The sequence below is a fragment of the Oncorhynchus kisutch genome, unplaced genomic scaffold, assembly GCF_002021735.2.
Source record: "Oncorhynchus kisutch isolate 150728-3 unplaced genomic scaffold, Okis_V2 Okis02a-Okis13b_hom, whole genome shotgun sequence".
Classification (NCBI taxonomy): Eukaryota; Metazoa; Chordata; class Actinopteri; order Salmoniformes; family Salmonidae; genus Oncorhynchus; species Oncorhynchus kisutch.
The window spans coordinates 6,207,139-6,229,955 of NW_022261979.1; the positions used below are offsets into that span (position 1 = coordinate 6,207,139).

At 45.5% G+C, this 22,817-nt stretch overlaps 2 protein-coding genes across 7 annotated transcripts; both read left to right on the forward strand.

Annotated features, from left to right (window-relative positions):
- Positions 1-489: 489 nt before the first annotated feature.
- LOC116359243 (ATPase family AAA domain-containing protein 2) lies at positions 490-15,863 on the forward strand. Of its 6 annotated transcripts, none has more exons than XM_031811776.1 (28): positions 490-822; positions 1,291-1,445; positions 2,898-2,965; positions 3,107-3,269; positions 4,100-4,181; positions 4,288-4,570; positions 4,751-4,868; positions 5,015-5,029; positions 5,229-5,460; positions 5,971-6,086; positions 6,230-6,404; positions 6,544-6,632; positions 6,775-6,934; positions 9,154-9,244; positions 9,489-9,806; positions 10,115-10,238; positions 10,438-10,624; positions 11,687-11,872; positions 12,421-12,556; positions 12,718-12,914; positions 13,130-13,289; positions 13,447-13,569; positions 13,749-13,895; positions 14,268-14,725; positions 14,828-14,894; positions 15,016-15,140; positions 15,423-15,551; positions 15,660-15,863. In XM_031811776.1, exons 1-28 carry the CDS (start codon positions 646-648, stop codon positions 15,690-15,692), a joined length of 4,314 nt encoding a protein of 1,437 aa, XP_031667636.1. In that variant the 5' UTR covers positions 490-645; the 3' UTR covers positions 15,693-15,863. The 6 variants fall into 6 exon arrangements, with proteins under 6 accessions (XP_031667636.1, XP_031667638.1, XP_031667639.1 ...); XM_031811778.1 differs by having other exon boundaries at positions 15,019-15,140; XM_031811779.1 differs by having other exon boundaries at positions 14,271-14,725; positions 15,019-15,140.
- A 104-nt stretch (positions 15,864-15,967) lies between these two features.
- Positions 15,968-22,517, forward strand: LOC116359244 (zinc fingers and homeoboxes protein 1-like). Its single transcript, XM_031811782.1, has 6 exons — positions 15,968-16,509; positions 16,999-17,281; positions 18,626-19,122; positions 19,283-19,504; positions 19,729-19,890; positions 20,021-22,517. Exons 2-6 carry the CDS (start codon positions 17,119-17,121, stop codon positions 21,509-21,511), a joined length of 2,535 nt encoding a protein of 844 aa, XP_031667642.1. The 5' UTR covers positions 15,968-16,509; positions 16,999-17,118; the 3' UTR covers positions 21,512-22,517.
- The last annotated feature ends 300 nt before the right edge of the window (positions 22,518-22,817 follow it).

A 22,817-nucleotide genomic window follows, 5' to 3' on the forward strand; every position in this document is an offset into this window, starting at 1 on the left:
AATGTGGAATAAGTCAAGGGGTATAAATACTTTCTGAAGGCACTGTATTACCCCCATCATTTTAGAATTAATGAAACAGAGCTCCTCTAGACATTTAGTATAGTTGATATTAAAATGTCAGAAAACTCTATCAAATATAATTGACATTTTATAGTAAACCAGTTATATTTTTATAACGGTAAAGAAAATGCTTTATCATGAACCTGTAGCTAGGCTTTCCATAATGCGCAATTTACAGCGCGCCAAAAATAACCGGGACATCATTCCCATAATATCCTTCCGCACAACTGAATGATATAAGAACATATCACTGTTGGCCCTGGGATAGATTTCTATAATTATAATATTTATATATATTCATGTGGTCATTGATATGAATACAGCATGACATAATTGGTGATTAGAAATGTATAATCACTACTTTTTATGATGAACTATGTTGTCTTGCGCCAGGATACTGCATGCTGTCACTTGTCTTCCAGTGACGTTTGTGGCGCCAGAAATCAAGGGTTTTGGTTGGGGAGGGTTGTGTGTTAGTACGCGCCATATATTACCTAGGAATGTTATTCATTCGTTTCAGTTTTGATACAATTAAGTAGTCCCATATTTATGCTTTAGTATTAAAAAAATCGGTCTAATGTTAGGATGGTGATGCTACGCAGCAGCGGCGTGGGCGCGGAACATGCAACTCGGAAGAGGAACCGGGTTGACTTGGATACGAGCTCCGAGTTTCTGTCGCTGGAGAGCGCATCGCAGACAAAGTCGAGTCGGCTGAAGAGGGGCCTGGATGACAGCTCCAGTATCACTGAAAACACGCGAAATGTGAGGCCCTTTTAGATAGTTGACATTATAAAATGTCACTGTAAACTCAGCTGTTGTTAGCTATATGACAGCTGTTAGCTAACCAGCTAACTAGCTAGCCCGACATTGATGTTGTTTATGTGCCTAGTTAACCGCATGCTATGCCAGTTGTAAGCTAACTGGAGGCTAATGTTATAAATGAGTTGGCCTGTTAGCTCCTGTCTCTAGTTTACATACCCTATGGGGTATCGCCCATAGATGTATAGATCGTGGAGTTGAGTAAACTCAGCTAGTTAGCTAGCCCCTTTTTAGATGGCTAGTAAGTAGCACTGACTAACAATAACTTTAATGATTGTTTCTGAATGTGGACAGGTATGTTGCCTGCTAGCTAACTTCTATAGCTAGCCAGCTGTAAGTTAGCTTACTACACTTAAAATGACTGGATTCCTATGTGAATGCAGCTGATGTTTTTGTTTTTTCCTAACATAGGGCCACTCGATGGTGAAGGAGGAGGATAGCCCTCCGAGACGAGGATCCCTGAGGACCAGGGGACAGACCGTCAAACACGAGGTGTCCTTGGCTAAAATAAATGGCCAAACCAAGTCCCCTGAGAAAGAGGAGGAAACTGGCGAACACAGCACAAGGTAACTACTTGTGTTTTATTTATGCAGATAACTGGTATTCATTGTATGTAAAATCAGCTTCTACTCCTCTCAGTATAGTCAAAATCAAATCAAATGTATTTATATAGCCCTTCGTACATCAGCTGATATCTCAAAGTGCTGTACAGAAACCCAGCCTAAAACCCCAAACAGCAAGCAATGCAGGTGTAGAAGCACGGTGGCTAGGAAAAACTCCCTAGAAAGGCCAAAACCTAGGAAGAAACCTAGAGAGGAACCAGGCTATGTGGGGTGGCCAGTCCTCTTCTGGCTGTGCCGGGTGGAGATTATAACAGAACATGGCCAAGATGTTAAAATGTTCATAAATGACCAGCATGTTCGAATAATAATAAGGCAGAACAGTTGAAACTGGAGCAGCAGCACGGCCAGGTGGACTGTGGACAGCAAGGAGTCATCATGTCAGGTAATCCTGGGGCATGGTCCTAGGGCTCAGGTCCTTCGAGAGAGAAAGAAAGAGAGAAGGAGAGAATTAGAGAACGCACACTTAGATTCACACAGGACACCGAATAGGACAGGAGAAGTACTCCAGATATAACAAACTGACCCTAGCCCCCCGACACATAAACTACTGCAGCATAAATACTGGAGGCTGAGAAATCAAATTTTATTTGTCACATACACATGGTTAGCAGATGTTAATGCGAGTGTAGCGAAATGCTTGTGCTTCTAGTTCCGACAATGCAGTAATAACCAACAAGTAATCTAGCTAACAATTCCAAAACTACTACCTTAGACACAAGTGTAAGGGGATAAAGAATATGTACATAAAGATATGAATGAGTGATGGTACAGAGTGGCATAGGCAAGACACAGTAGATGGTATTGAGTGCAGTATATACATATGAGATGAGTATGTAAACAAAGTGGCATAGTTAAAGTGGCTAGTGATACATGTATTACATAAAGATGCAGTAGATGATATAGAGTACAGTATATACATATGAGATGAATAATGTAGGGTATGTAAACATTATATTAGGTAGCATTGTTTAAAGTGGCTAGTGATATATTTTACATGATTTCGCATCAATTCCCATTATTAAAGTGGCTGGAGTTGAGTCAGTGTCAGTGTCAGTGTGTTGGCAGCAGCCACTCAATGTTAGTGGTGGCTGTTTAACAGTCTGATGGCCTTGAGATAGAAGCTGTTTTTCAGTCTCTCGGTCCCAGCTTTGATGCACCTGTACTGACCTCGCCTTCTGGATGATAGTGGGGATGGAACAGTAGTGGAGAGGGTAGTAAGTTTTAAGTTCCTCGGCGTACACATCACAGACAAACTGAATTGGTCCACCCACACAGACAGCATCGTGAAGAAGGCGCAGTCTAGTCGGTGATATGCATGACGACAGAAACATGTTTACAAACCTAAGGTGTCATCACAACCCTTAATGTTTGTTCTCATTTTGTTGATCTCTGCAGGAAATCCCCAAGACTGCAGGGCGATGGAAAAGCCTCCGCATCATCCAGGGATAAGCAATCTGAAGCTGGTAACTAGATCATTTCTAGATCACATTTCACATGAATCAATGCCACCTCCAACAGTACAGCGAGAAGGAGACACCATTGGTTTCATTTATGTCAGCTACAATGTTTATCATCAAGTTAATAATAAATAAATCTTCTTCCAGATGCTACTGATGAAGTTGAGGAAGAAGAGGCCTCTACTCTGAAGACCCAGTTTGTTCTGCGTCCCAGGGAGGAGGACAGCTCTGTGAGACGCAGCTCCAGGATCACCAGATACAAGCGGAACTCCAGGAACCAGTCTGTCCTCTATAACCGCCTCATCACCAAGTAAGAACATCGCCATCAGCAGGCATCGTACATCAGGGGTGGCCAACCCTCCTAGCTACCCATCTACCACAGGGGTTTTCCCTCCAGCCCTAATCTAGCACCGGGGCAGAAGAAATCATGCCCCAGTAACTCTCGTGGAGGAGGGTTGGGTCACTACTGTTGTTCTTGTCAGTCTGGTTTGCATGTTGATAACAGCAAAGTTGATAACGGCTAGCGGTAGTAACTAGCCCCAGTAACTCTCGTGGGGGAGGGTTGGGTCACCACTGTTGTTCTTGTCAGTCTGGTTTGCATGTTGATAACAGCAAAGTTGATAACGGCTAGCGGTAGTAACTAGCCCCAGTAACTCTCGTGGAGGAGGGTTGGGCCACCACTGTTGTGCATGTTCTTGTCAGTCTGGTTTGCATGTTTATAACAGCAAAGTTGATAACGGCTAGCGGTAGTAACTAGCCCCAGTAACTCTTGTGGAGGAGGGTTGGGTCACCACTGTTGTACATGTTCTTGTCAGTCTGGTTTGCATGTTTATAACAGCAAAGTTGATAACGGCTAGCGGTAGTAACTAGCCCCAGTAACTCTCGTGGAGGAGGGTTGGGTCACCACTGTTGTACATGTTCTTGTCAGTCTGGTTTGCATGTTTATAACAGCAAAGTTGATAACGGCTAGCGGTAGTAACTAGCCCCAGTAACTCTCGTGGAGGAGGGTTGGGTCACCACTGTTGTGCATGTTCTTGTCAGTCTGGTTTGCATGTTTATAACAGCAAAGTTGATAACGGCTAGCGGTAGCGGTGAAATGAAACAGTCCCTGTTTTTGTTTTTTCCATTCTATTCGTAAAGCACAGCTGAGGCAGTGCTGCAGAAGATGGATGATATGCAGAAAATGCGTCGCCGGCTAAGAAGCAGGGATACTACAGAGGAGGTCAACATTATTCATGCTACAGGTTCACAGCGTTTATAATAGATTTAGTTCAATATCACCATGATGTCCCCCCAATAATGTTATTTTCCCCCTTTTTTTATTTTAGGACCTTGTAATCTACGCTGGGGCCAAGAGGAAAAGGACTTCTGAAAGAACCGAGGAAGGAAGTGAAGACCCTCAAGAGAATAAAAATGGAGTGACCTCCAGTGAAGAGGAGAATGATGAGGAAGAGGGAGGCAAAAATAATCAGGCAGATGACGACGACGATGATGACGACCGTAATGAAGATGATGAGGACGATGATGATGACCATGATGAAGATGACAACCAGAAACGTTATGACTTCAGGCAGAGGAAAGCTGCCGTTCGCTACCAGGCACCACGGGAGGGTTAGATATTTTCTGTTGAAACTATTTGCATCTTTTATTTCACTGAAGTCTGTATACTTCTAGCCATCAGCACCGGTGCATGGACTCTACATTTATTGTCACGCTTTAGTAGTAGTAGTTATTATTCCCATAACCTGTCCTTCTGCTCATTTCTCATGGTTGACCTTTTATTTCCCACAGAGCCCAAGACAAAGGCCATCTTCTTCAAGACTTCAAGACACTTGTCCCCATCCAGGCGGAGGTATGGGTTCAGCTCTACTGGTCCGAGAAGCCCTTACAACATAAGGAGAGGCAACAGGTCTGTGGACTAAAGAACCTAGTACCTACTACCTTCCATGTCTGACCTATCAAGTTTAGTTTAACATTCTTTCCTAACTATTACAACAAATCACAATTCATTCCTAAGTTCTACTTCCTTGTGCTTCTGATTTCTGGCATCCACAGGAGTGTGTCTGATAGGTAAGTCATTGTCAGTGTCATTGTCAGTCATTGTCAGTGTCTCAGATGTGTGGTGACATCAGGGTTTCTGTAATGGCTGGTTTCTTGGTCATTGAGCTGCATGGTGGTGATTTGTGTGCATTACGTTGTCTGTATTAGTCAGTGACGTTACTGACCTCTTGACTTCTGGCTCTGCCATACTCCTTTCTTTACCGTGTAGAAGAAGACATGCCATCCACAGTAGTGACTCCACCTCCTCGTCCTCCTCCTCTTCCTCCTCCTCCTCTGACGATGATAAGTTCCAGAGGAGGAGGAGGAAGAGCAGGAACAGATCGGTGAATAGATGTCTTCCCATGAATTTGCTGAAGGAGGATGTCCTGGGAATCCACAAGGACAGGATGAAGATTGGAGCCAGTCTAGCTGACGTTGACCCCATGCAGATAGACCAGACAGTAAGTCTAGCTGACGTTGACCCCATGCAGGTAGACCAGACAGTAAGTCTAGCTGACGTTGACCCCATGCAGGTAGACCAGACAGTAAGTCTAGCTGACGTTGACCCCATGCAGGTTGACCAGACACTGATGTTGACCCCATGCAGGTAGACCAGACAGTAAGACCAGCTGATGTTGACCCCATGCAGGTAGACCAGACAGTAAGTCTAGCTGACGTTGACCCCATGCAGGTAGACCAGACAGTAAGTCTAGCTGACGTTGACCCCATGCAGGTAGACCAGACAGTAAGTCTAGCTGACGTTGACCCCATGCAGGTAGACCAGACAGTAAGTCTGACTAGTAACAGTAAGAAGGAAACCTTCAGGTAGACCAGACAGTCTCTCCAGTCCATACCTGCTCCAGTCATATGTTAAGTCCGTGAGGGGGAATGAAAGAGGGAAAGGATAGATAACTGGGACAGCCCCGGACAACCATTGTCCAACATTGAAATGGTGTAATGTTGTTTTCTAGGTGCGTTTTGACAGCATTGGGGGACTGACCAGACACATCTCTGCCTTGAAAGAGATGGTGGTCTTCCCTCTGCTTTACCCAGAGGTGTTTGAGAGGTTCAAGATCCAACCACCAAGGTAGCGAGAAATAAATGTTTAGAAAGTCATCCATACTGTTACGGTGAAATGATCTAGGATCTGTTGTTGCTCTTGATGCTGTAGATTCTTAGTGTGTGTGTGTGTGTGTGTGTGTGTGTGTGTGTGTGTGTGTGTGTGTGTAGGGGCTGTTTGTTCTACGGACCTCCTGGAACAGGGAAGACTCTAGTGGCCAGGGCATTGGCTAACGAGTGCAGTCAGGGAGAGAGGAAGGTCTCTTTCTTCATGAGAAAGGGAGCAGACTGCCTCAGCAAGTGGGTGGGAGAGTCCGAAAGGCAGCTACGTCTTCTCTTCGACCAGGTCATTACCTACCGGTATTCTCCATGGAAGTTGGCTTCTTGTTCTGAAATATATTGTGTTCCAGGATGTTGAAACCAAGATGAGTTGGAGGAGGAAATACTAAAAATATATATATATATTTTTTTTACAAATCTTTTAGGCGTATCAGATGCGGCCATCGATTATATTCTTTGATGAGGTTGATGGGTTGGCTCCCGTCCGCTCAAGCAGACAGGACCAGATACACAGGTTAGACACTGTGTTGATCACTGGAACAAATTGATTTGAATACAAACATTTATTGCTTCTCGTTTTAGCTATTTGGTATCTTTTTGTTTAGTACGACTTCGTAAAGTGGGAATAATGTTCTGTATGTGTTTCCATCTTACAGCTCCATCGTGTCCACTCTTCTTGCCCTGATGGATGGGTTAGACAGCAGAGGAGAGGTCGTGGTGATCGGAGCGACTAACCGTCTGGATTCTATAGACCCAGCTCTCAGGCGACCTGGGCGCTTCGACCGAGAGTTCCTCTTTGGCCTGCCTGACAGAGAGGTGAGACAAGGGTCTTAGTGACCACGGCTGTAGTCATTAGTGCACGCCGTAGAAAACAGTTTTGCAACAAAAACCCAGATTTCTAGTAGACACATTCAGGTAGGTCCCTCTCTGGTTGAGTTTGCTTCCGTTTGGTTCCTAGTGAAAACACCACTGATGGAGGTCATGTTTGTTCAAATCATATTATTTGTGTGTGTGCGCGCACATACACACACAGTACCTGTCAAAATAGTGGGCACCTACTCATTCAAGGGTTTTTCTTATTTTTTTTACTATTTTCTACTTTGTAGCATAATAGTGAAGTCATCAAACTATGAAATAACACATTGAATCATGTAGTAACCACAAAAAAGTGTTAAACAAATCAGAATATATTTTATATTTGAGATTCTTCAAAGTAGCTACCCTTTGCCTTGATGACAGCTTTGCACACTCTTGGCATTCTCCCAACCAGCTTCATTAGGTAGTCACCTGGAATGCATTTCAATTAACAAATGTGCCTTGTTAAAACTTAATTTGTGAAACTTCTTTCCTTAATGCGTTTGAGCCAATCGGTTGTGACAAGAAAGGGGTGGTATACAGAAGATAGCCCTATTTGGTAAAAGACCAAGTCCATATTGTGGCAAGAACAGCTCAAATAAGCAAAGAGAAACGAGAGTCCATCATTACTTTTAAGACATGAAGGTCAATCAAACCGGATAATATCAAGAACTTTTAACGTTTCTTCAAATGCAGTCGCAAAAACCATCAAGCACTGTGATGAAACTGACACTCATGAGGACCACCACAGGAATGGAAGACCCAGAGTTACGTCTGCTGCTGAGGATTATAAGTTCATTAGAGTTACCAGCCTCAAAATCGGCAATTCACTGCACATCAGATTGCAGCCCAAATAAATGCTTCACAGAGTTCAAGTAACAGACGCATCTCAACATCAACTGTTCAGAGGAGACTGCGTGAATCAGGCCTTCATGGTCGAATTGCTGCAAAGAAACCACTACTAGAGAACACCAATAAGAAGAGACTTGCTTAGGCAAAGAAACACAAGCAATGGACATTAGACTGGTGGAAATCTGTCCTTTGGTCTGATGAGTCCAAATTTGTGAGACGCAGAGAAAGTGAACGGATGATCACCGCATTAGTGGTTCCCACCGTGAAGCATGGAGGAGGAGGTGTGGTGGTTCCCACCGTGAAGCATGGAGGAGGAGGTGTGTGGTTCCCACCGTGAAACATGGAGGAAATGGTGTGTGGTTCCCACCGTGAAGCATGGAGGAAATGGTGTGTGGTTCCCACCGTGAAGCATGGAGGAGGTGTGTGGTTCCCACCGCGAAGCATGGAGGAGGAGGTGTGTGGTTCCCACCGTGAAGCATGGAGGAAGAGGTGTGTGGTTCCCACTGTGAAGCATGGAGGAGGAGGTGTGTGGTTCCCACCGTGAAGCATGGAGGAAGAGGTGTGTGGTTTCCACCGTGAAGCATGGAGGAAGAGGTGTGGTGGTGCTTTGCTGGTGACAGTGTCAGTGATTTATTTAGAATTCAAGGCACACTTAACCAGCATGTCTACCACAGCATTCTGCAGTGATTCGCCATCCCATCTGGTTTGGGCTTAGTGGGACTATCATTTGTTTTTCATCAGGACAATGACTATTTGACCAAGAAGGAGAGTGATGTAGTGTTGCATCAGATGACCTGGCCTCCACAATCCCCCGACCTCAACCCAATTGAGATGGTTTGGGATGAGTTGGACCGCAGAATGAAGGAAAAGCAGCCAACAAGTGCTCAGCATGTGTGAGAATGCCTTCAAGACTGTTGGAAAAGCATTCCAGGTGAAGCTGGTTGAGAGAATACCAAGCGTGTGCAAAAGCTGTCAAGGCAAAAGGTGTCTACTTTGAAGAATCTCAAGTATAAAATGTTTTGATTAATAAAAATAATAAAAAATGTTGTGTTACTACATGTTTCCATATGTGTTATTTCATAGTTTGGATGTCTTCACTATTATTCTAGAATGTAGAAAATAGTTAAAAAAATAAAAGCCCTTGAATGAGTAGCTGTCCAAACTTTTGACTGGTACTGTATGTATGATAAAAGATCACTTGTGTGAGAAGTAAACAGGTAACATTGCTTTGTTCTACTAAGATTAAGGTATTTTGTTTTTCATGTAGGAGAACTGTTTTTTGAAACATTCATATTTGACATAAATGGTCATGTTTTTGTCCACTGCAGGCTCGGAAGGATATTCTGCAGATCCACACCAGACAGTGGACTCCCCAGCCATCAGCCTCGTTCCTGGAAGAACTGGCAGACAAGTGTGTTGGTATGTTTTCTTTTAATCCCTCCTCTCCCAAACCAACCAAGAATTTTTAGAAGATTACCCATTCTTTCAAACGACATTTTAAAATTCCAATCTGTTAAATATTCCAATAGTTTTCGGAGGCTCACTGAAAGTGTTGTGTGTGTGTGTGTGTGTGTGTGTGTGTGTGTGTGTGTAATCAGAACATGTAGAGGATGCTCTCTTGCATTGTCACTCTGTTTCCCAATGTCCCCCTGCTGTCTCCTAGGTTACTGCGGTGCTGACATGAAGGCGGTGTGTGCTGAGGCGGCTCTGTGTGCCCTGAGGAGACGCTACCCTCAGATCTACTCCTCGTCCCAGAAGCTGGTTTTAGATGTGGCCTCTATCTCCATCGGCAGCAGGGACTTCCTGTCAGCCATGAGGAAGACAGTCCCAGCCTCCCAGAGAGCTGTGTCGTCCCCGGCCAAGGCTCTGACTCCTGTGGTCCAGCCACTGCTTGGTGCAGCCTTACAGACTGTACTGGGTGCAGTTAGCAGGCTGTTCCCACATGCAGAACAGGGGCTCAAGAGAGATAAGCGAGACAACGGTGAGTCAACTGGGACAAGAGAATCTCTCTTATTTCTCATGTGAACTGTCTTCATTGTCGGGAGATTTTTTGTTGTTGTCGACAGGGCCGTGTTGAGTAGGGGGCAATGTTTTGAAATTTGGAGGTACTACCGGAACTATTCTAATTTGTTTTTTGTTGCCAAAGGTTTTGCTACAGTGTGCCCTAATAAACATGACCCAGGTTTGGTATGCCTGTTGTATAAGAATGGGTGTGTTGTATTGTGTTCTTGTATTGTATTGTCATACTTGGTTTATCATGTTCTAAGATGTTTCACCACTTGTCTTCAGGTGTCCTCCCAGCTGGTGTTTTAGATGCTGATCTCCTGCACAGTGAAGATGAGGACTCCTCTGTCTGCATCACCGGTCTCTCTCACAAGGCCAAGGCAGCTGGGGGCTTCCTGCATTTCAGCAGGCGAGTAACAGGTTGTCCAATGCACAGAAATCCTTATTCCAACTGTGTCCTTCTCCCACTCCTCCCTGAAGTGTGCACGGGACATCTTTGAAATCTGTGTTGGGGACTGAAGTGTACACTTCATGAGAATGGGTATTGAGCTCCGGTCTTGTAAAGTATTTTATAGTCTTTTTCTCTCCCCTCTCCTCTGTTCTCCCAGGAGCGTGCTGAACCAGCCCACATCGTACCGTCCCAGGCTGCTGCTGGCGGGGCGTCCTGGGTCAGGTCAGAGCAGTCACCTGGCCCCTGCCGTGCTCCATGCCCTGGAGAAGTTCACAGTTTACACCCTGGACATGGCCGTGCTGTTCGGAGTCAGCACCACCTCTCCAGAGGAGGCCTGCGCTCAGGTACTGACCCCCCTCCCCTGGATCACACCCTGTTTTCTGTATAGTGCACTATTGAGCCCTGTGCCATCGGCCATGACAGTCGGAGTATATTTAGTCTTTCCTTGAGTCCTTGATTCTTCACATATTTGGAGAAGGTTCTAGGAGAGAGGAGTCAAGGAGTCAAAGAAAGTCTTTTGAGATTAACCCAGAGATGGACAGTATTGAGGTCTTGTATTGATGAACCCAGAGATGGACAGTATTGATGAACCCAGATATGGACAGTATTGAGGTCTTGTATTGATGAACCCAGAGATGGACAGTATTGATGAACCCAGAGATGGACAGTATTGATGAACCCAGAGATGGACAGTATTGATGAACCCAGAGATGGACAGTATTGATGTCTTGTATTGATGAACCCAGAGATGGACAGTATTGATGAACCCAGAGATGGACAGTATTGATGTCTTGTATTGATGAACCTAGAGATGGACAGTATTGATGAACCCAGAGATGGACAGTATTGATGTCTTGTATTGATGAACCCAGAGATGGACAGTATTGATGAACCTAGAGATGGACAGTATTGATGAACCTAGAGATGGACAGTATTGATGAACCCAGAGATGGACAGTATTGATGTCTTGTATTGATGAACCCAGAGATGGACAGTATTGATGAACCCAGAGATGGACAGTATTGATGAACCCAGAGATGGACAGTATTGATGAACCCAGAGATGGACAGTATTGATGAACCCAGAGATGGACAGTATTGATGAACCCAGAGATGGACAGTATTGATGAATCCAGAGATGGACAGTATTGATGAATCCAGAGATGGACAGTATTGATGTCTTGTATTGATGAACCCAGATATGGACAGTATTGTTGAACCTAGAGATGGACAGTATTGATGAACCCAGAGATGGACAGTATTGTTTAACCTAGAGATGGACAGTATTGATGAACCCAGAGATGGACAGTATTGATGTCTTGTATGTTTGGACTCGTAGCTCTTCTGTGAGGAGGCATGCAGGTCCATATAAACACTGTTCTGTAATGATGTTTCGTTGTGTTGTAGATGTTCTGTGAGGCCAAGAGGACGTCCCCCAGTATCCTTTATATCCCTCACATCCAGCGGTGGTGGGACACGGTGGGGTCTGCTCTCAGAGCTACCTTCCTCAGCTTGTTACAGGACATCCCCTCATTCTCACCCATCCTGCTGCTGGCCACCTGTAATGTCCCCCACAGCAGCCTCTTCCCTGAGGTAGGTACTGTAGACACACACCGCCCCACAGCAGTCTAATGGGATGTAGTGAACACACCACCCCACAGCAGTCTAACAGGATGTAGTGAACACACCGCCCCACAGCAGTCTAACGGGATGTAGTGAACACACCGCCCCACAGCAGTCTAATGGGATGTAGTGAACACACCGCCCCACAGCAGTCTAATGGGATGTAGTGAACACACCGCCCCACAGCAGTCTAACAGGATGTAGTGAACACACCGCCCCTAACATCACCAACATGGCAGTGTATTTTGTCTGCTGTGTGTTATGTGAGTGTAGGATTTTGATGTTTTTTAAGGACTCTTGGAAGATTAGTCCAAACGTGGACTAAAAGAGATCCTAATAAAATCGAATCACCAACGGGACACAAGCCCTAGAAAATGTGCACTCATTCCCTCCCCGTGTGGGAGAAGCTGGAGGGTTGGAATTGGGCTTCTGGGCAGGGGATCAGTCAGAATGATCTCGTTCATTCCCATTCAGCTGAATGTTATGTTCACTTGGTGAATCCCCCCCCCCTCTCATAGGTCCAGGACCTGTTCTGTGCTGAGTATGGAGAGGTGCTCCAGGTTCAGGTCCCAACCCCACAGGAGAGAAGGAACTTCTTTGACGATCTCATCCTAAACCAGGCTGCCAAAGCTCCTGCATCCCAGAAGAAAGCAGGTAAGACTGCATCATACTCTGAGATATTCTAGTGGAATCCTGGATAATGGTCCAAAATGGTTAAACAAGCTCAACTTAAACTAGAACGTTCTCTGTACCAAAGCTGTCAGCACTAGCTCAGTCATGTGGTTAGTCACTAACCTCCCTGTTCTCCTCCCCAGTGCTTGCAGCCCTGGAGGTGCTTCCTGTTGCTCCCCCTCTTCCCCCAAGGATGCTGACAGAAAAGGAGCAGCAGCGATTGGAGGAGCAGGAGGAAGACACTCTCAGGGAGCTCCGCCTCTTCCTGCGTGATGTCACCAACCGCCTCTCTCAGGACAAACGCTTCAAGGCCTTCACCAAGCCTGTCGACCTGGAGGAGGTGAGACTGACCATCAATTGCTGTAAAAGTGTCTGTGTTCTAGAGGGGCGGGGATGCGTCCTAGAGGGGGGCCGCGCACTGAGCCATAAATAAACATCAGATGAGGGTTAAATAAAGAGAAGAGGCCAGATGTTGTCTAGACATGGACATGGTAGAATCTCTATCACATGGAGAATGGCTGACCTGTTGTTTTGATGGATCATGGTCTTGTCTAGGTACCTGACTATGCTACAGTTATAGAGCAGCCAATGGACCTGTCCACTGTCCTCTCCAACATCGACACTCACAAGTACGTGACTGTGAAGGAGTTTGTCCACGACGTGGATCTCATCTGGAAGAACTGTCTGGAATACAACCCTGACAAAGATCCTTCAGGTAGGAAATAGGTTTATCCAGAATTTTTACAGATGTTGTATTCCTGTTCATGGGAGAATGTTTCCTTTATTTCATAAATTCATGTATTAATTCAACTAATCATTCATTATTTCATTCAGCCAACTATTAATTCATGAATCAATCCATTCATCATCAGATCGTCAGATCCGCCACAGAGCCTGTGCTCTGAAGGACACTGTTCAGGCCATCGTCAAAGACGAACTGGATGAAGACTTTGAGAAGATCTGCGAGGATATCAAGGAGTCCCGCAGCACAAGAGGTCAGGTGTTATTCTATTGGTGCAGAGTAGTTCCAGAAAGATGGTTCTAGAGTAGAAATGCATTTTATCTTTTAATTTGTTCAGGGACCAGTTGATCTGTTCTGCTGCTCTCCTGGATGGATGAAAGAAGAGCATTCCTGATAGATTTAAATATGAACTGCCTCTCTCTTTACTTCCAGGTTGCTCCACTTCAAGGTTCGCTCCATCCTACTATCACGTTCATCCCAAGACCAGAGCAGTGGATGCCAAGAGCACCGATGCAGCAGGCCCCTCTAAAGAGTCTACCGCTGCTGCTCCCTCAGCTGTGACCACGCCACGCCCTTCAGGTTAGCAAGCAACTCAATGTACAGACACACAATGATACACAGGTTAGCATTTCACTACTCTGCAGACAGACTGTTTCCACTAGCCCATAGAGAATGAGCTGCGGAGAGCTTTACAGATCTATCCTCTACTGCACAGGTTAGCATTTCACTACTCTGCAGACAGACTGGTAGTTTCCACTAGCCCATAGAGAATAAGCTGCAGAGAGCTTTACAGATCTATCCTCTACTAACTGCTGGTAATGAGGGATGATAATGGTAATGAGGGATGATAACACCGTGTCAGTTTCTCTCACCATGTTTACACTCATCATTCAGTCATTCATAAAGTTGGTTTTTGAATTGGCTTTGATTATCTGGTCATCTGCTTCTCAGCAGCTCAGAAGAAGAAGCGCAGGAAGAGCCGCTGGTGCAACGGCATCATCAGGAAAAGGTCCTCTCCTCACACTTCTAAAGACCACTCTGCTGTGGTGGAGTCTGGAGAGGAAGAAGAGGAGAGGAGAGGGGCAGAGAGTGAGGAGGAGGAGGAGGGGGGTGATGCTGCAGCAGAGTCAGGCCTGGAGGAGCTGGAGATCACTGGGGCTGAGGAGACCCCCATGGAGCAGGAGGAACCAGCCCAACAGGAGAACCAGGACAGACAGCCCATGGAGAAAGACACTAAGGACAGCCAGACCACGGAGGAGGCTAGCCAGGCTACAACGGAGGCTACCCAGCCCAGGGTGGAGGAAGCTGTGGAGGCTAGGGCTGGAGACCAGAGCAGTGAGGGCACCCAGGACCCTGTAGTGGTGGTTGGAGCCCAGGGAAACCACTTCTTACCAGAAGGGGGAGATAATGTATGTTATTTTGTTGTAAAATGGATGTTGCTTTTTGTATGGATGATTCTCCTGCTGAATTGATTTTATTTTTCTGTTTAAACTTTTTCCTCATTCCCCCAGGGGCAGGTGTCCTCTACAGACAAAACTGAGCCTCAGAGAGTGGAAGTGGACGAAGAGAATACCACAGGTGTGCAGCCTCCCTTCCCACAATGGACCCCCCCCCCCACACACACACACACACTATCTGTTGTTTTTAAGTGAACTTTGTTGAATTGTACACTCACTCCTCCCCTCTGTCCTCTTGTCAGAAGTAGGAGTGAGGCGTGTGACGCGGGGCTTGAAGTACCAGGGGATGCAGCAGGTGATGGATGTTGACCAGGAGATACTGGACCAGAAGACACAGCCCCCTGTGGTTGATCACAACAAACTAAAGGTAAACAGATTATCACTGCAGCTGGTCCAGGGTCAGGTCGTCGCCCGAGCCTCCTAATGGAGGTTGTCAAATGATCCTAGATCTGTGGTTAAGGCAACGAGCCAGTGGCAGTCTATTGGAATTGTCATGTCAAGCCATGTTTTGGCTTGACAATGACAGCAATAATGGATGTGCAAGAGCACAAATGGATCTGGAATCGGACAGAGGCACCTTCTTCCTTTAGACCAAGATGGAGGATATAAGACCTCTGTGCTGAGCTGGTTTTCTGCTCCATCATTTCAGGAGCTGCTTCAGAGAGCGGTGTCTAAGACTGAGGGATATGAGGTCTATCAACTGGAGAAGCTATACGCCTTGTTATGTCAGAGTATCTACAGACATCGCAAAGACTACGACAAGACTGCCCTGCTGAAGGTTTGTCATTCTATACATTTTAATTTGTATGAACTTATGAAACATATCATTGAGCAATGCCCCATAAATTGAGTTATGTTTTCTAATGTTTTCTTATTCTCTTTCCAGGAAATTGAAAATGAAATTGAAGATTTTTCATAATGAGTTTTATAAAATAAAGATGTAGCTAGTCATGGATTGCACGTATTTCCCGTTGTCTAAATGTATAAAGAACAAGTCTAGAACTATATTTTGATAGAAATATACAGATGTGTATTTCCTAACAACTTGTATACTGGTGCTTTTATTTAATTAAAGTGTTTTTTTTTACAAGTATTTGTTCCTGTGTCTTGTTATACCATAAAGGCATGCCGACATTGATGTGTTAATTGGTTGAAAAATATCTATTACCAGTTAAAGCGGAATACAAACTGAGCATGGTGCAGCCTCAGGTGATGTTTTTTTGTCGTCAGACGGTAACGATAAATACTGTATGCATACAAACGTCAGGACCGTCACTTTTTAAATGCTTGTATTGGTTGATAGACATTTTATTTGAAGCAACATTTCTCTATGCATGCGTGACAGATGTCGCCTTTGAATGACGTCAAGACGTACCGCATTAACGTGATGACGCCGCTTAATCATTAAAAACTGCCATTAAAAAAACAACACACTGTGATATAATTTGATGGACAAATGGCTTACTTGAAGTGACTAATGTCGTGGCTTCCTGCCTTTTTTAAATACGTCTGTAAAGGGATATCAGTCGGGAAAAGAACTGTTGCAGCGAAAATGTTACATGTTTTCATCTGCAGACAGCGGTGAACTGGACTCGCCTGCCTCCGAGCAAAACTACTGCAGTCCGGCAGAGCGCTCTGGCTGAACTGTACAGGGGTAGGCTAGCTAACATTAGACGAGAACCTAAGACAAATTGCGGGGGGCAGGAGAGCCTGCGCAGAAGCTACCTCTTGTCCTGGTAAGTACACGCAAACTCAGCTGCTGTTCTGTGGTGGCTAGCTACAGTATTTGGCTTCCAGCCGCAATGTCTATCCCAGGTGTAAACTGGCTGGCTAGATGCAGAAATGGAAGCTAGGTTAGTTAGCTAGATCTGGATAGCTAGCAATCTAATAAAATAATCAATTTGCTATAGTCACACTGCTTAGAAATATTTTTTTTCTACATAAACAAATGACATTTAAGAGCAATTTGGTCCAATCGTATTGTAAATGACCAGCTACTACAAACTAGACAGTTGCTACAAACAAGTTGCACTAGTGTGCAGAAATAATCATTGTAATAGGTTTCGCATGCAAAAGGTGGTATAGCTAGGACACATTTCAACTTCACTGTAATTACTGTACAATGAACATACTATTACCATTATACAGTAATCCATACAGATTGTAGCTGTTCAAGTGAAGCTATATTGGATGGAACCTGTCAAATACATATTTTTTTATTTCAGTCCACAGATGAAAATATTGGAAGTTTTAGTATGTGAATCAAACCGTCACTAGCGGAAGGTCAAATCCATTCCAGACATCTCTTTACACAAAGTTATCTTGGAGGATAGCCTACCTACAAAATGGCAAGCAGGAGGAAGTCAACAACACCTTGCATGGTCCTGCCTTCTAACGTGATGGAGGAGCAGGATGCAGACATGCAGGTGGAGGAGGGAAAGGATGGAGCTGAGAGCGCTGCAGAGGGACTTACAGACACCGCTGTGGTCTCCACTGACCCAGAGACAGGTGGGGAAGGGTTTTATTCATCTTCAACATGTTGCTCACACCTGTTTCTTGAAATGTTAATCACCTGGCTCGATCTTGACTGGCTGCATCACCGCTTGGTATGGCAACTGCTTGGCATCCAATCGCAAGGCGCTACAGAGGGTAGTGTGTACGTTCCGGTACATCACTGGGGCTGAGCTCCCTGCCATCCAGGACCTTTATACCAGGCGGTGTCAGAGGAAAGCCCTAACAATTGTCAGACTCCAGCCACCCAAGTCCTAGACTGTTCTTTATGCTACCGCACGGCAAGTTTGGAACCAACAGAACCCTGAACAACTTCTACCCCCCCCCCCCAAGCCATAAAACTGTTAACCAATAGCTACCAGGACTAACTATCTGCATGGACCCTTTTTGCACTCTTGACCCATCACTTACACTGCTGCTACTGTTTATTATCTATCTTGTTGCCTAGTCACTTTGTCCCTATTTATATGTACATATCTGCCTCAATTACATCGTACCCCTGCACAATGACACGGTGCTGGTACCCCTTGTATATAGCCTAGTTATCTTTACTCTGGATATAATCAAATCAAATGTATTTATAAAGCTCTTCGTACATCAGCTGATATCTCAAAGTGCTGTACAGAAACCCAGCCTAAAACCCCAAACAGCAAGCAATGCAGGTGTAGAAGCACGGTGGCTAGGAAAAACTCCCTAGAAAGGCCTAAACCTAGGAAGAAACCTAGAGAGGAACCAGGCTATGAGGGGTGGCCAGTCCTCTTCTGGCTGTGCCGGGTGGAGATTATAACAGAACATGGCCAAGATGTTAAAATGTTCATAAATGACCCGCATGGTCAAATAATAATCACAGTGGTTGTCGAGGGTGCAACAAGTCAGCACCTCAGGAGTAAATGTCAGTTGGCTTTTCATAGCCGATCATTAAGAGTATCTCTACCGCTCCTGCTGTCTCTAGAGAGTTGAAAACAGCAGGTCTGGGAAAGGTAGCACGTCCGGTGAACAGGTCAGGGTTCCATAGCCGCAGGCAGAACAGTTGAAACTGGAGCAGCAGCACGGCCAGGTGTTATTATTTTTCCTTTTCTCTTCTCTTTATCTCTGCGTTGTTGGGAACGACCCGTAAGTAAGCAGTCTACACCTGTTGTTTACCAAGCATGTGACAAATAAAATGTGATTTGATTTTGTTCTGTAGGCACTAAACAGGAGAAAAGCTTTTGAAACCTATATGAAATGCCCATATTGACCTACTGTTTCAACACCGATCTGCTATGGTGTGCTCTACTCCTGAAAATGACCCTTGTTCTCTGATGTAGTTAAACTAACATAGCTGAGCAATTTACTTTTCAGAGCACGACATCAGTCATTCCAGCGGAGAGGACGGTGTCACCTGCACAGGAGGGAAACGCAGCAACCAACCAACCCTGGAGCAGACGCTCAGTGACCTTCTCTCGGATGGGGGTTACACACAGCATGAGACGGAAGAGAGCGATGACCCCGCATCAGCTGGCATCTCACTCAGCAAAACCCCCATCATGAAGATGAGGGGTAAATCGGAACCGAAGAGGATCGCCGTGTCTCTGAAAGCAGCCGAGGAGAGTGACGGGATGGGAGAGAGTGAAGGGGAGCAGGAGCCTATCGAAGCACCTCTGGGGCTGGGTTCCCTCACTCCTGTAGAGAAGATGAGCCCACATTACACCGAGTCCATGAAACACAGTGTTCTCCTAAACATTCCCAATATGATGTCATCAGAGCACAAGAAATCCTCTGTCCTCAGCTCCAATATGTCTGGACTCCAGCTCCCCCCTGGTCTGGCCCAGGTCCTCTCAGCTCTGCAGGCCCAGCAGGTGATCATATTTTCAAATTCTTTGAAATTGTAAATTGTATAAAACAAATCACCTTTCACTGCTGTTGATACTATGTAATGTTACTGATAAATAAGTGACTGAAACCTCTCTCTCTCTCTACTCTCTCTCTTGCGTTCTCTTTCTCCCTCCCTCCCGGCAGAGCGCCCAAGCCCAGCTCCTCATCCCCGTCAGCAGTATCCCCTCATACAACCAATCCATGGATACCAACACAGTCCTGGTCAACACCTACAAGAAGTTCCCGTACCCTTCAGTATCAGAGATCATGGGTCTGTCGGCTCAGACCAAATTCAGTGAGGAACAGATAAAGATCTGGTTCTCTGCCCAGCGTCTGAAGCACGGGGTCAGCTGGACACCTGAGGAGGTGCTTTTTCTGCTAGATTCATGTTTGTCTTCTACCAGAGTTACATTTTTGGGGGGGACATAGTGTTTTTATTGTGATTTAAAAAACAAACATTTTCACTCATTGAATATATGTTTTCATTGTTGTCGCTCTATTGAAGGGGGACGCTTGCAAGTACGCATTTCGTTGTACCATTTACACTACGTCTATCCTGTGTATATGACAAATCAACTTTTTGATTTGAGGTGGAGGAGGCTAGGAGGAAGCAGTTCAACGGGACTGTGCACACGGTGCCTCAGACCATCACTGTTATCCCGGCCCACCAGCTCTCTGCTGCGGCCAACGGCCTGCAGTCTATCCTCCAGACCTGTCAGATAGTAGGGCAGCCAGGCCTGGTTTTTACACAGGTTGGTACTTATTGATGACATTGTGGATGATGTAATGTAATATTTTCTGTTTATAGTTTCTCAACTCAATATGTCTTGTCAGTTGTTGTAATATTGTGGAGTGAGTGAAACTTTTCTAAACTCTGAACAGGTTGGCACGCCTGTGACCACACCCATCACCTTGACAGTAGCAGGGATGCCAAGCCACAGCCTGGTCCCCAAGATGTCCTCCCACCAGACCAGCCCAGCGGTCAGTGAGATGAAGAGAGCCACCACTGTCCAGCCTCCCTCCCTGACCCCACAGGAGAACTCGGCCCTCAGCGCCGACCACTTTGGAATGCGACCTAAGAAGTCCAAGGAGCAGCTGGCGGAGCTGAAAGCCAGCTACCTGAAGAACCACTTCGCCAGCGACGCGGAGATCGCCAGGCTCATGATGCTGACCTGCCTCACAAAAGGGGAGATCAAGAAGTGGTTCAGCGACACGCGCTACAACCAGCGCAACTCCAAGAACAGCAACGTCATCGTGTTCCATGACAGCCAGAGTCCCAGGGGTCACGGCAGCGGCACCACCATCGTCATTGACTCCAGCGACGAGACCCCTCAGTCTCCACCACCCACACCATCTGTCAAAGAGAAAGAGCCACGCCCCAAGACCTGGAACTCCTTCCCAGACTTCACATTGCAGAAGTTCAAGGAGAAGACAGCAGAGCAGCTGGTGGTTCTTGAGGAGAGTTATCAGAAGGGAAGCACTCCGTCTGATGACGAGCTGACCCGGCTGAGGACGGAGACCAAGCTGACCCGGAGAGAGATCGACGCCTGGTTCACAGAGAAGAGGAAGGTAGTGGAGGCAGAGTCACCTGAGCTGAAAGCAGAGCGGATGGAGAGCGAGGCCACCTCGTCTAGAAAAAGATCCCAGACCCCTCCGTGTGGCCGGCGGCCAAACAGGGGGGACAAGAACATTGGAAAGAAAACCCCAGAGCAGCTCCACGTTCTGAAGAGTGCCTTTGTCCGTACCCAATGGCCCTCCACAGAGGAATATGACAAGCTGGCAGAGGAGAGCGGGCTGCCCAGGGTCTACGTAGTCAACTGGTTCGGAGATACCCGGTACTCCTTCAAGAACGGCAACCTCAAGTGGTTCTTCCACTACCAGAGCGGTAACGTGGAGGGACTGAACGGCAACAAAAACAGAAAGAGGAGGATACGTAACCGAGGCTGGGGGAGGTCTCGGAGCAGGAAGGCTAAGAGGTCAACCAGCACGGAGAAGTCACCACCACTGCCCCTCATCAAGTTAAAGTCTGGGAAAGACATCCTGAAGGAGTATTACCTGAAGCACAAGTTGTTGAATGAGCAGGACCTGGATGAGCTTGTGACCAAGTCTAGTATGGGATACGAGCAGGTGAGAGAGTGGTTCGCTGAGGTACACAAGAGGGAAGATATGGGTGCTGATCCGTTTGGGGATGTTGAGGTAAACGAGGACCAGCAAGAAGAGGAAGTGTTGCTGGGTGAGAATGAGATGGCACCTGACGAGCAGGATGACACTGTGGTGGGTGAGGAAGATGAGGAGGAGGAGGAGGATGACGACACTGATGAAAGTGATTCTTGGGAGCCCTCTCAGGGTGCCAGAAAAACACAGTCAGAGTAATGAAGGACAGCTGGGCTGTGTTCATTAGGCACCAAATGGACTGAAACAGGGAGGGACTACATGGAATTGTCCAATTTAGAAATGCCCAGTTTCACTTTCTGTTGCAAAACATTTTGCCATGGTGTGCCCAAATGAACACAACATTGGATTTAGTCAAACAGCACAAACACATTTCGCTTTCTCGTACGTATTTTAAAAGGTACTGTCTGAATGCAAAGACTGAACCATAATATCCCACCAACACAAACGATATGTGCACCTTTTTACAGTGCTAGAGTAGCGCCATTAAGTCAATCTAGTCAAGAATTACAAACCAGTACTTTAAATACCTAATTTTATATGAATTGGTCAGACATTAAAATGCTGAAATTCAATTGATAATACAATATTTGATATGATGATAATTAATGGAAGATTAACATTTGTTAATCTACAGTATTCGGCACAGTTATTTATGTGCAATTAAGAGGTCCTTTTTTTAATGGCTAATGTCTCTCGTATATATCCCTATTATTATAGAGATTACAAAGTACTGTAAGTACATTCATGGAATGAATGCAATGAGTTGTGAAATCAGATTATATTATGGGTTCCCATTGAAATTGATTGGAGGAACTGCGGTGCCAAAGTTAACTATTGAATGTGGACTCCTGTGCTATGAAAGACTTAAAAACCAAGGGACTCGAGAGTAGGAGTGCTGATCTAGGATCAGTTTAGCCTTTTAGATTCTAATGAGTCCATAGACTGACCCATGAGCTCGTGTGAATCCTTAAAGAGATGGTTGGGGCTAAGGCTTAAGAGGGTGTGAACAAATTCCAGCTCTCTGGCAAGTGTGAAAAAAAAACCCTTAAAGCTTTTTTTGCAAAACTGGTTATACAAGAATAGCCATTTTTAAAGCTCCATAGCTTTCTCCAACTGTAGTGTATAATATACCATTACGAAGCTCTGAGTCTGTACTTTTGTACAATGTAAAAGATGACATACATACTCTAAGACGCTTTATGAGTACGGACCTGGAGGCCCAGTATGTACAGTACCAGTCAACAGTTTGGACACACCGACTCATTCCAGGGTTTTCCTTTATTTTTACTATTTTCTACATTGTAAAATAATAGTGAAGACATCACAACTATGAAATAACACATATGGAATCATGTAGTAACCAAAAAAGTGTTATATATATTTTTTATTTTAGATTCTTCAAAGTAGCCACCCATTGCCTTGACAGCTTTGCACACTCTTGGCATTCTCTCAACCAGGTTCATGAGGTTGTCACCTGGAATGCATTTCAATTAACAGGTGTGCC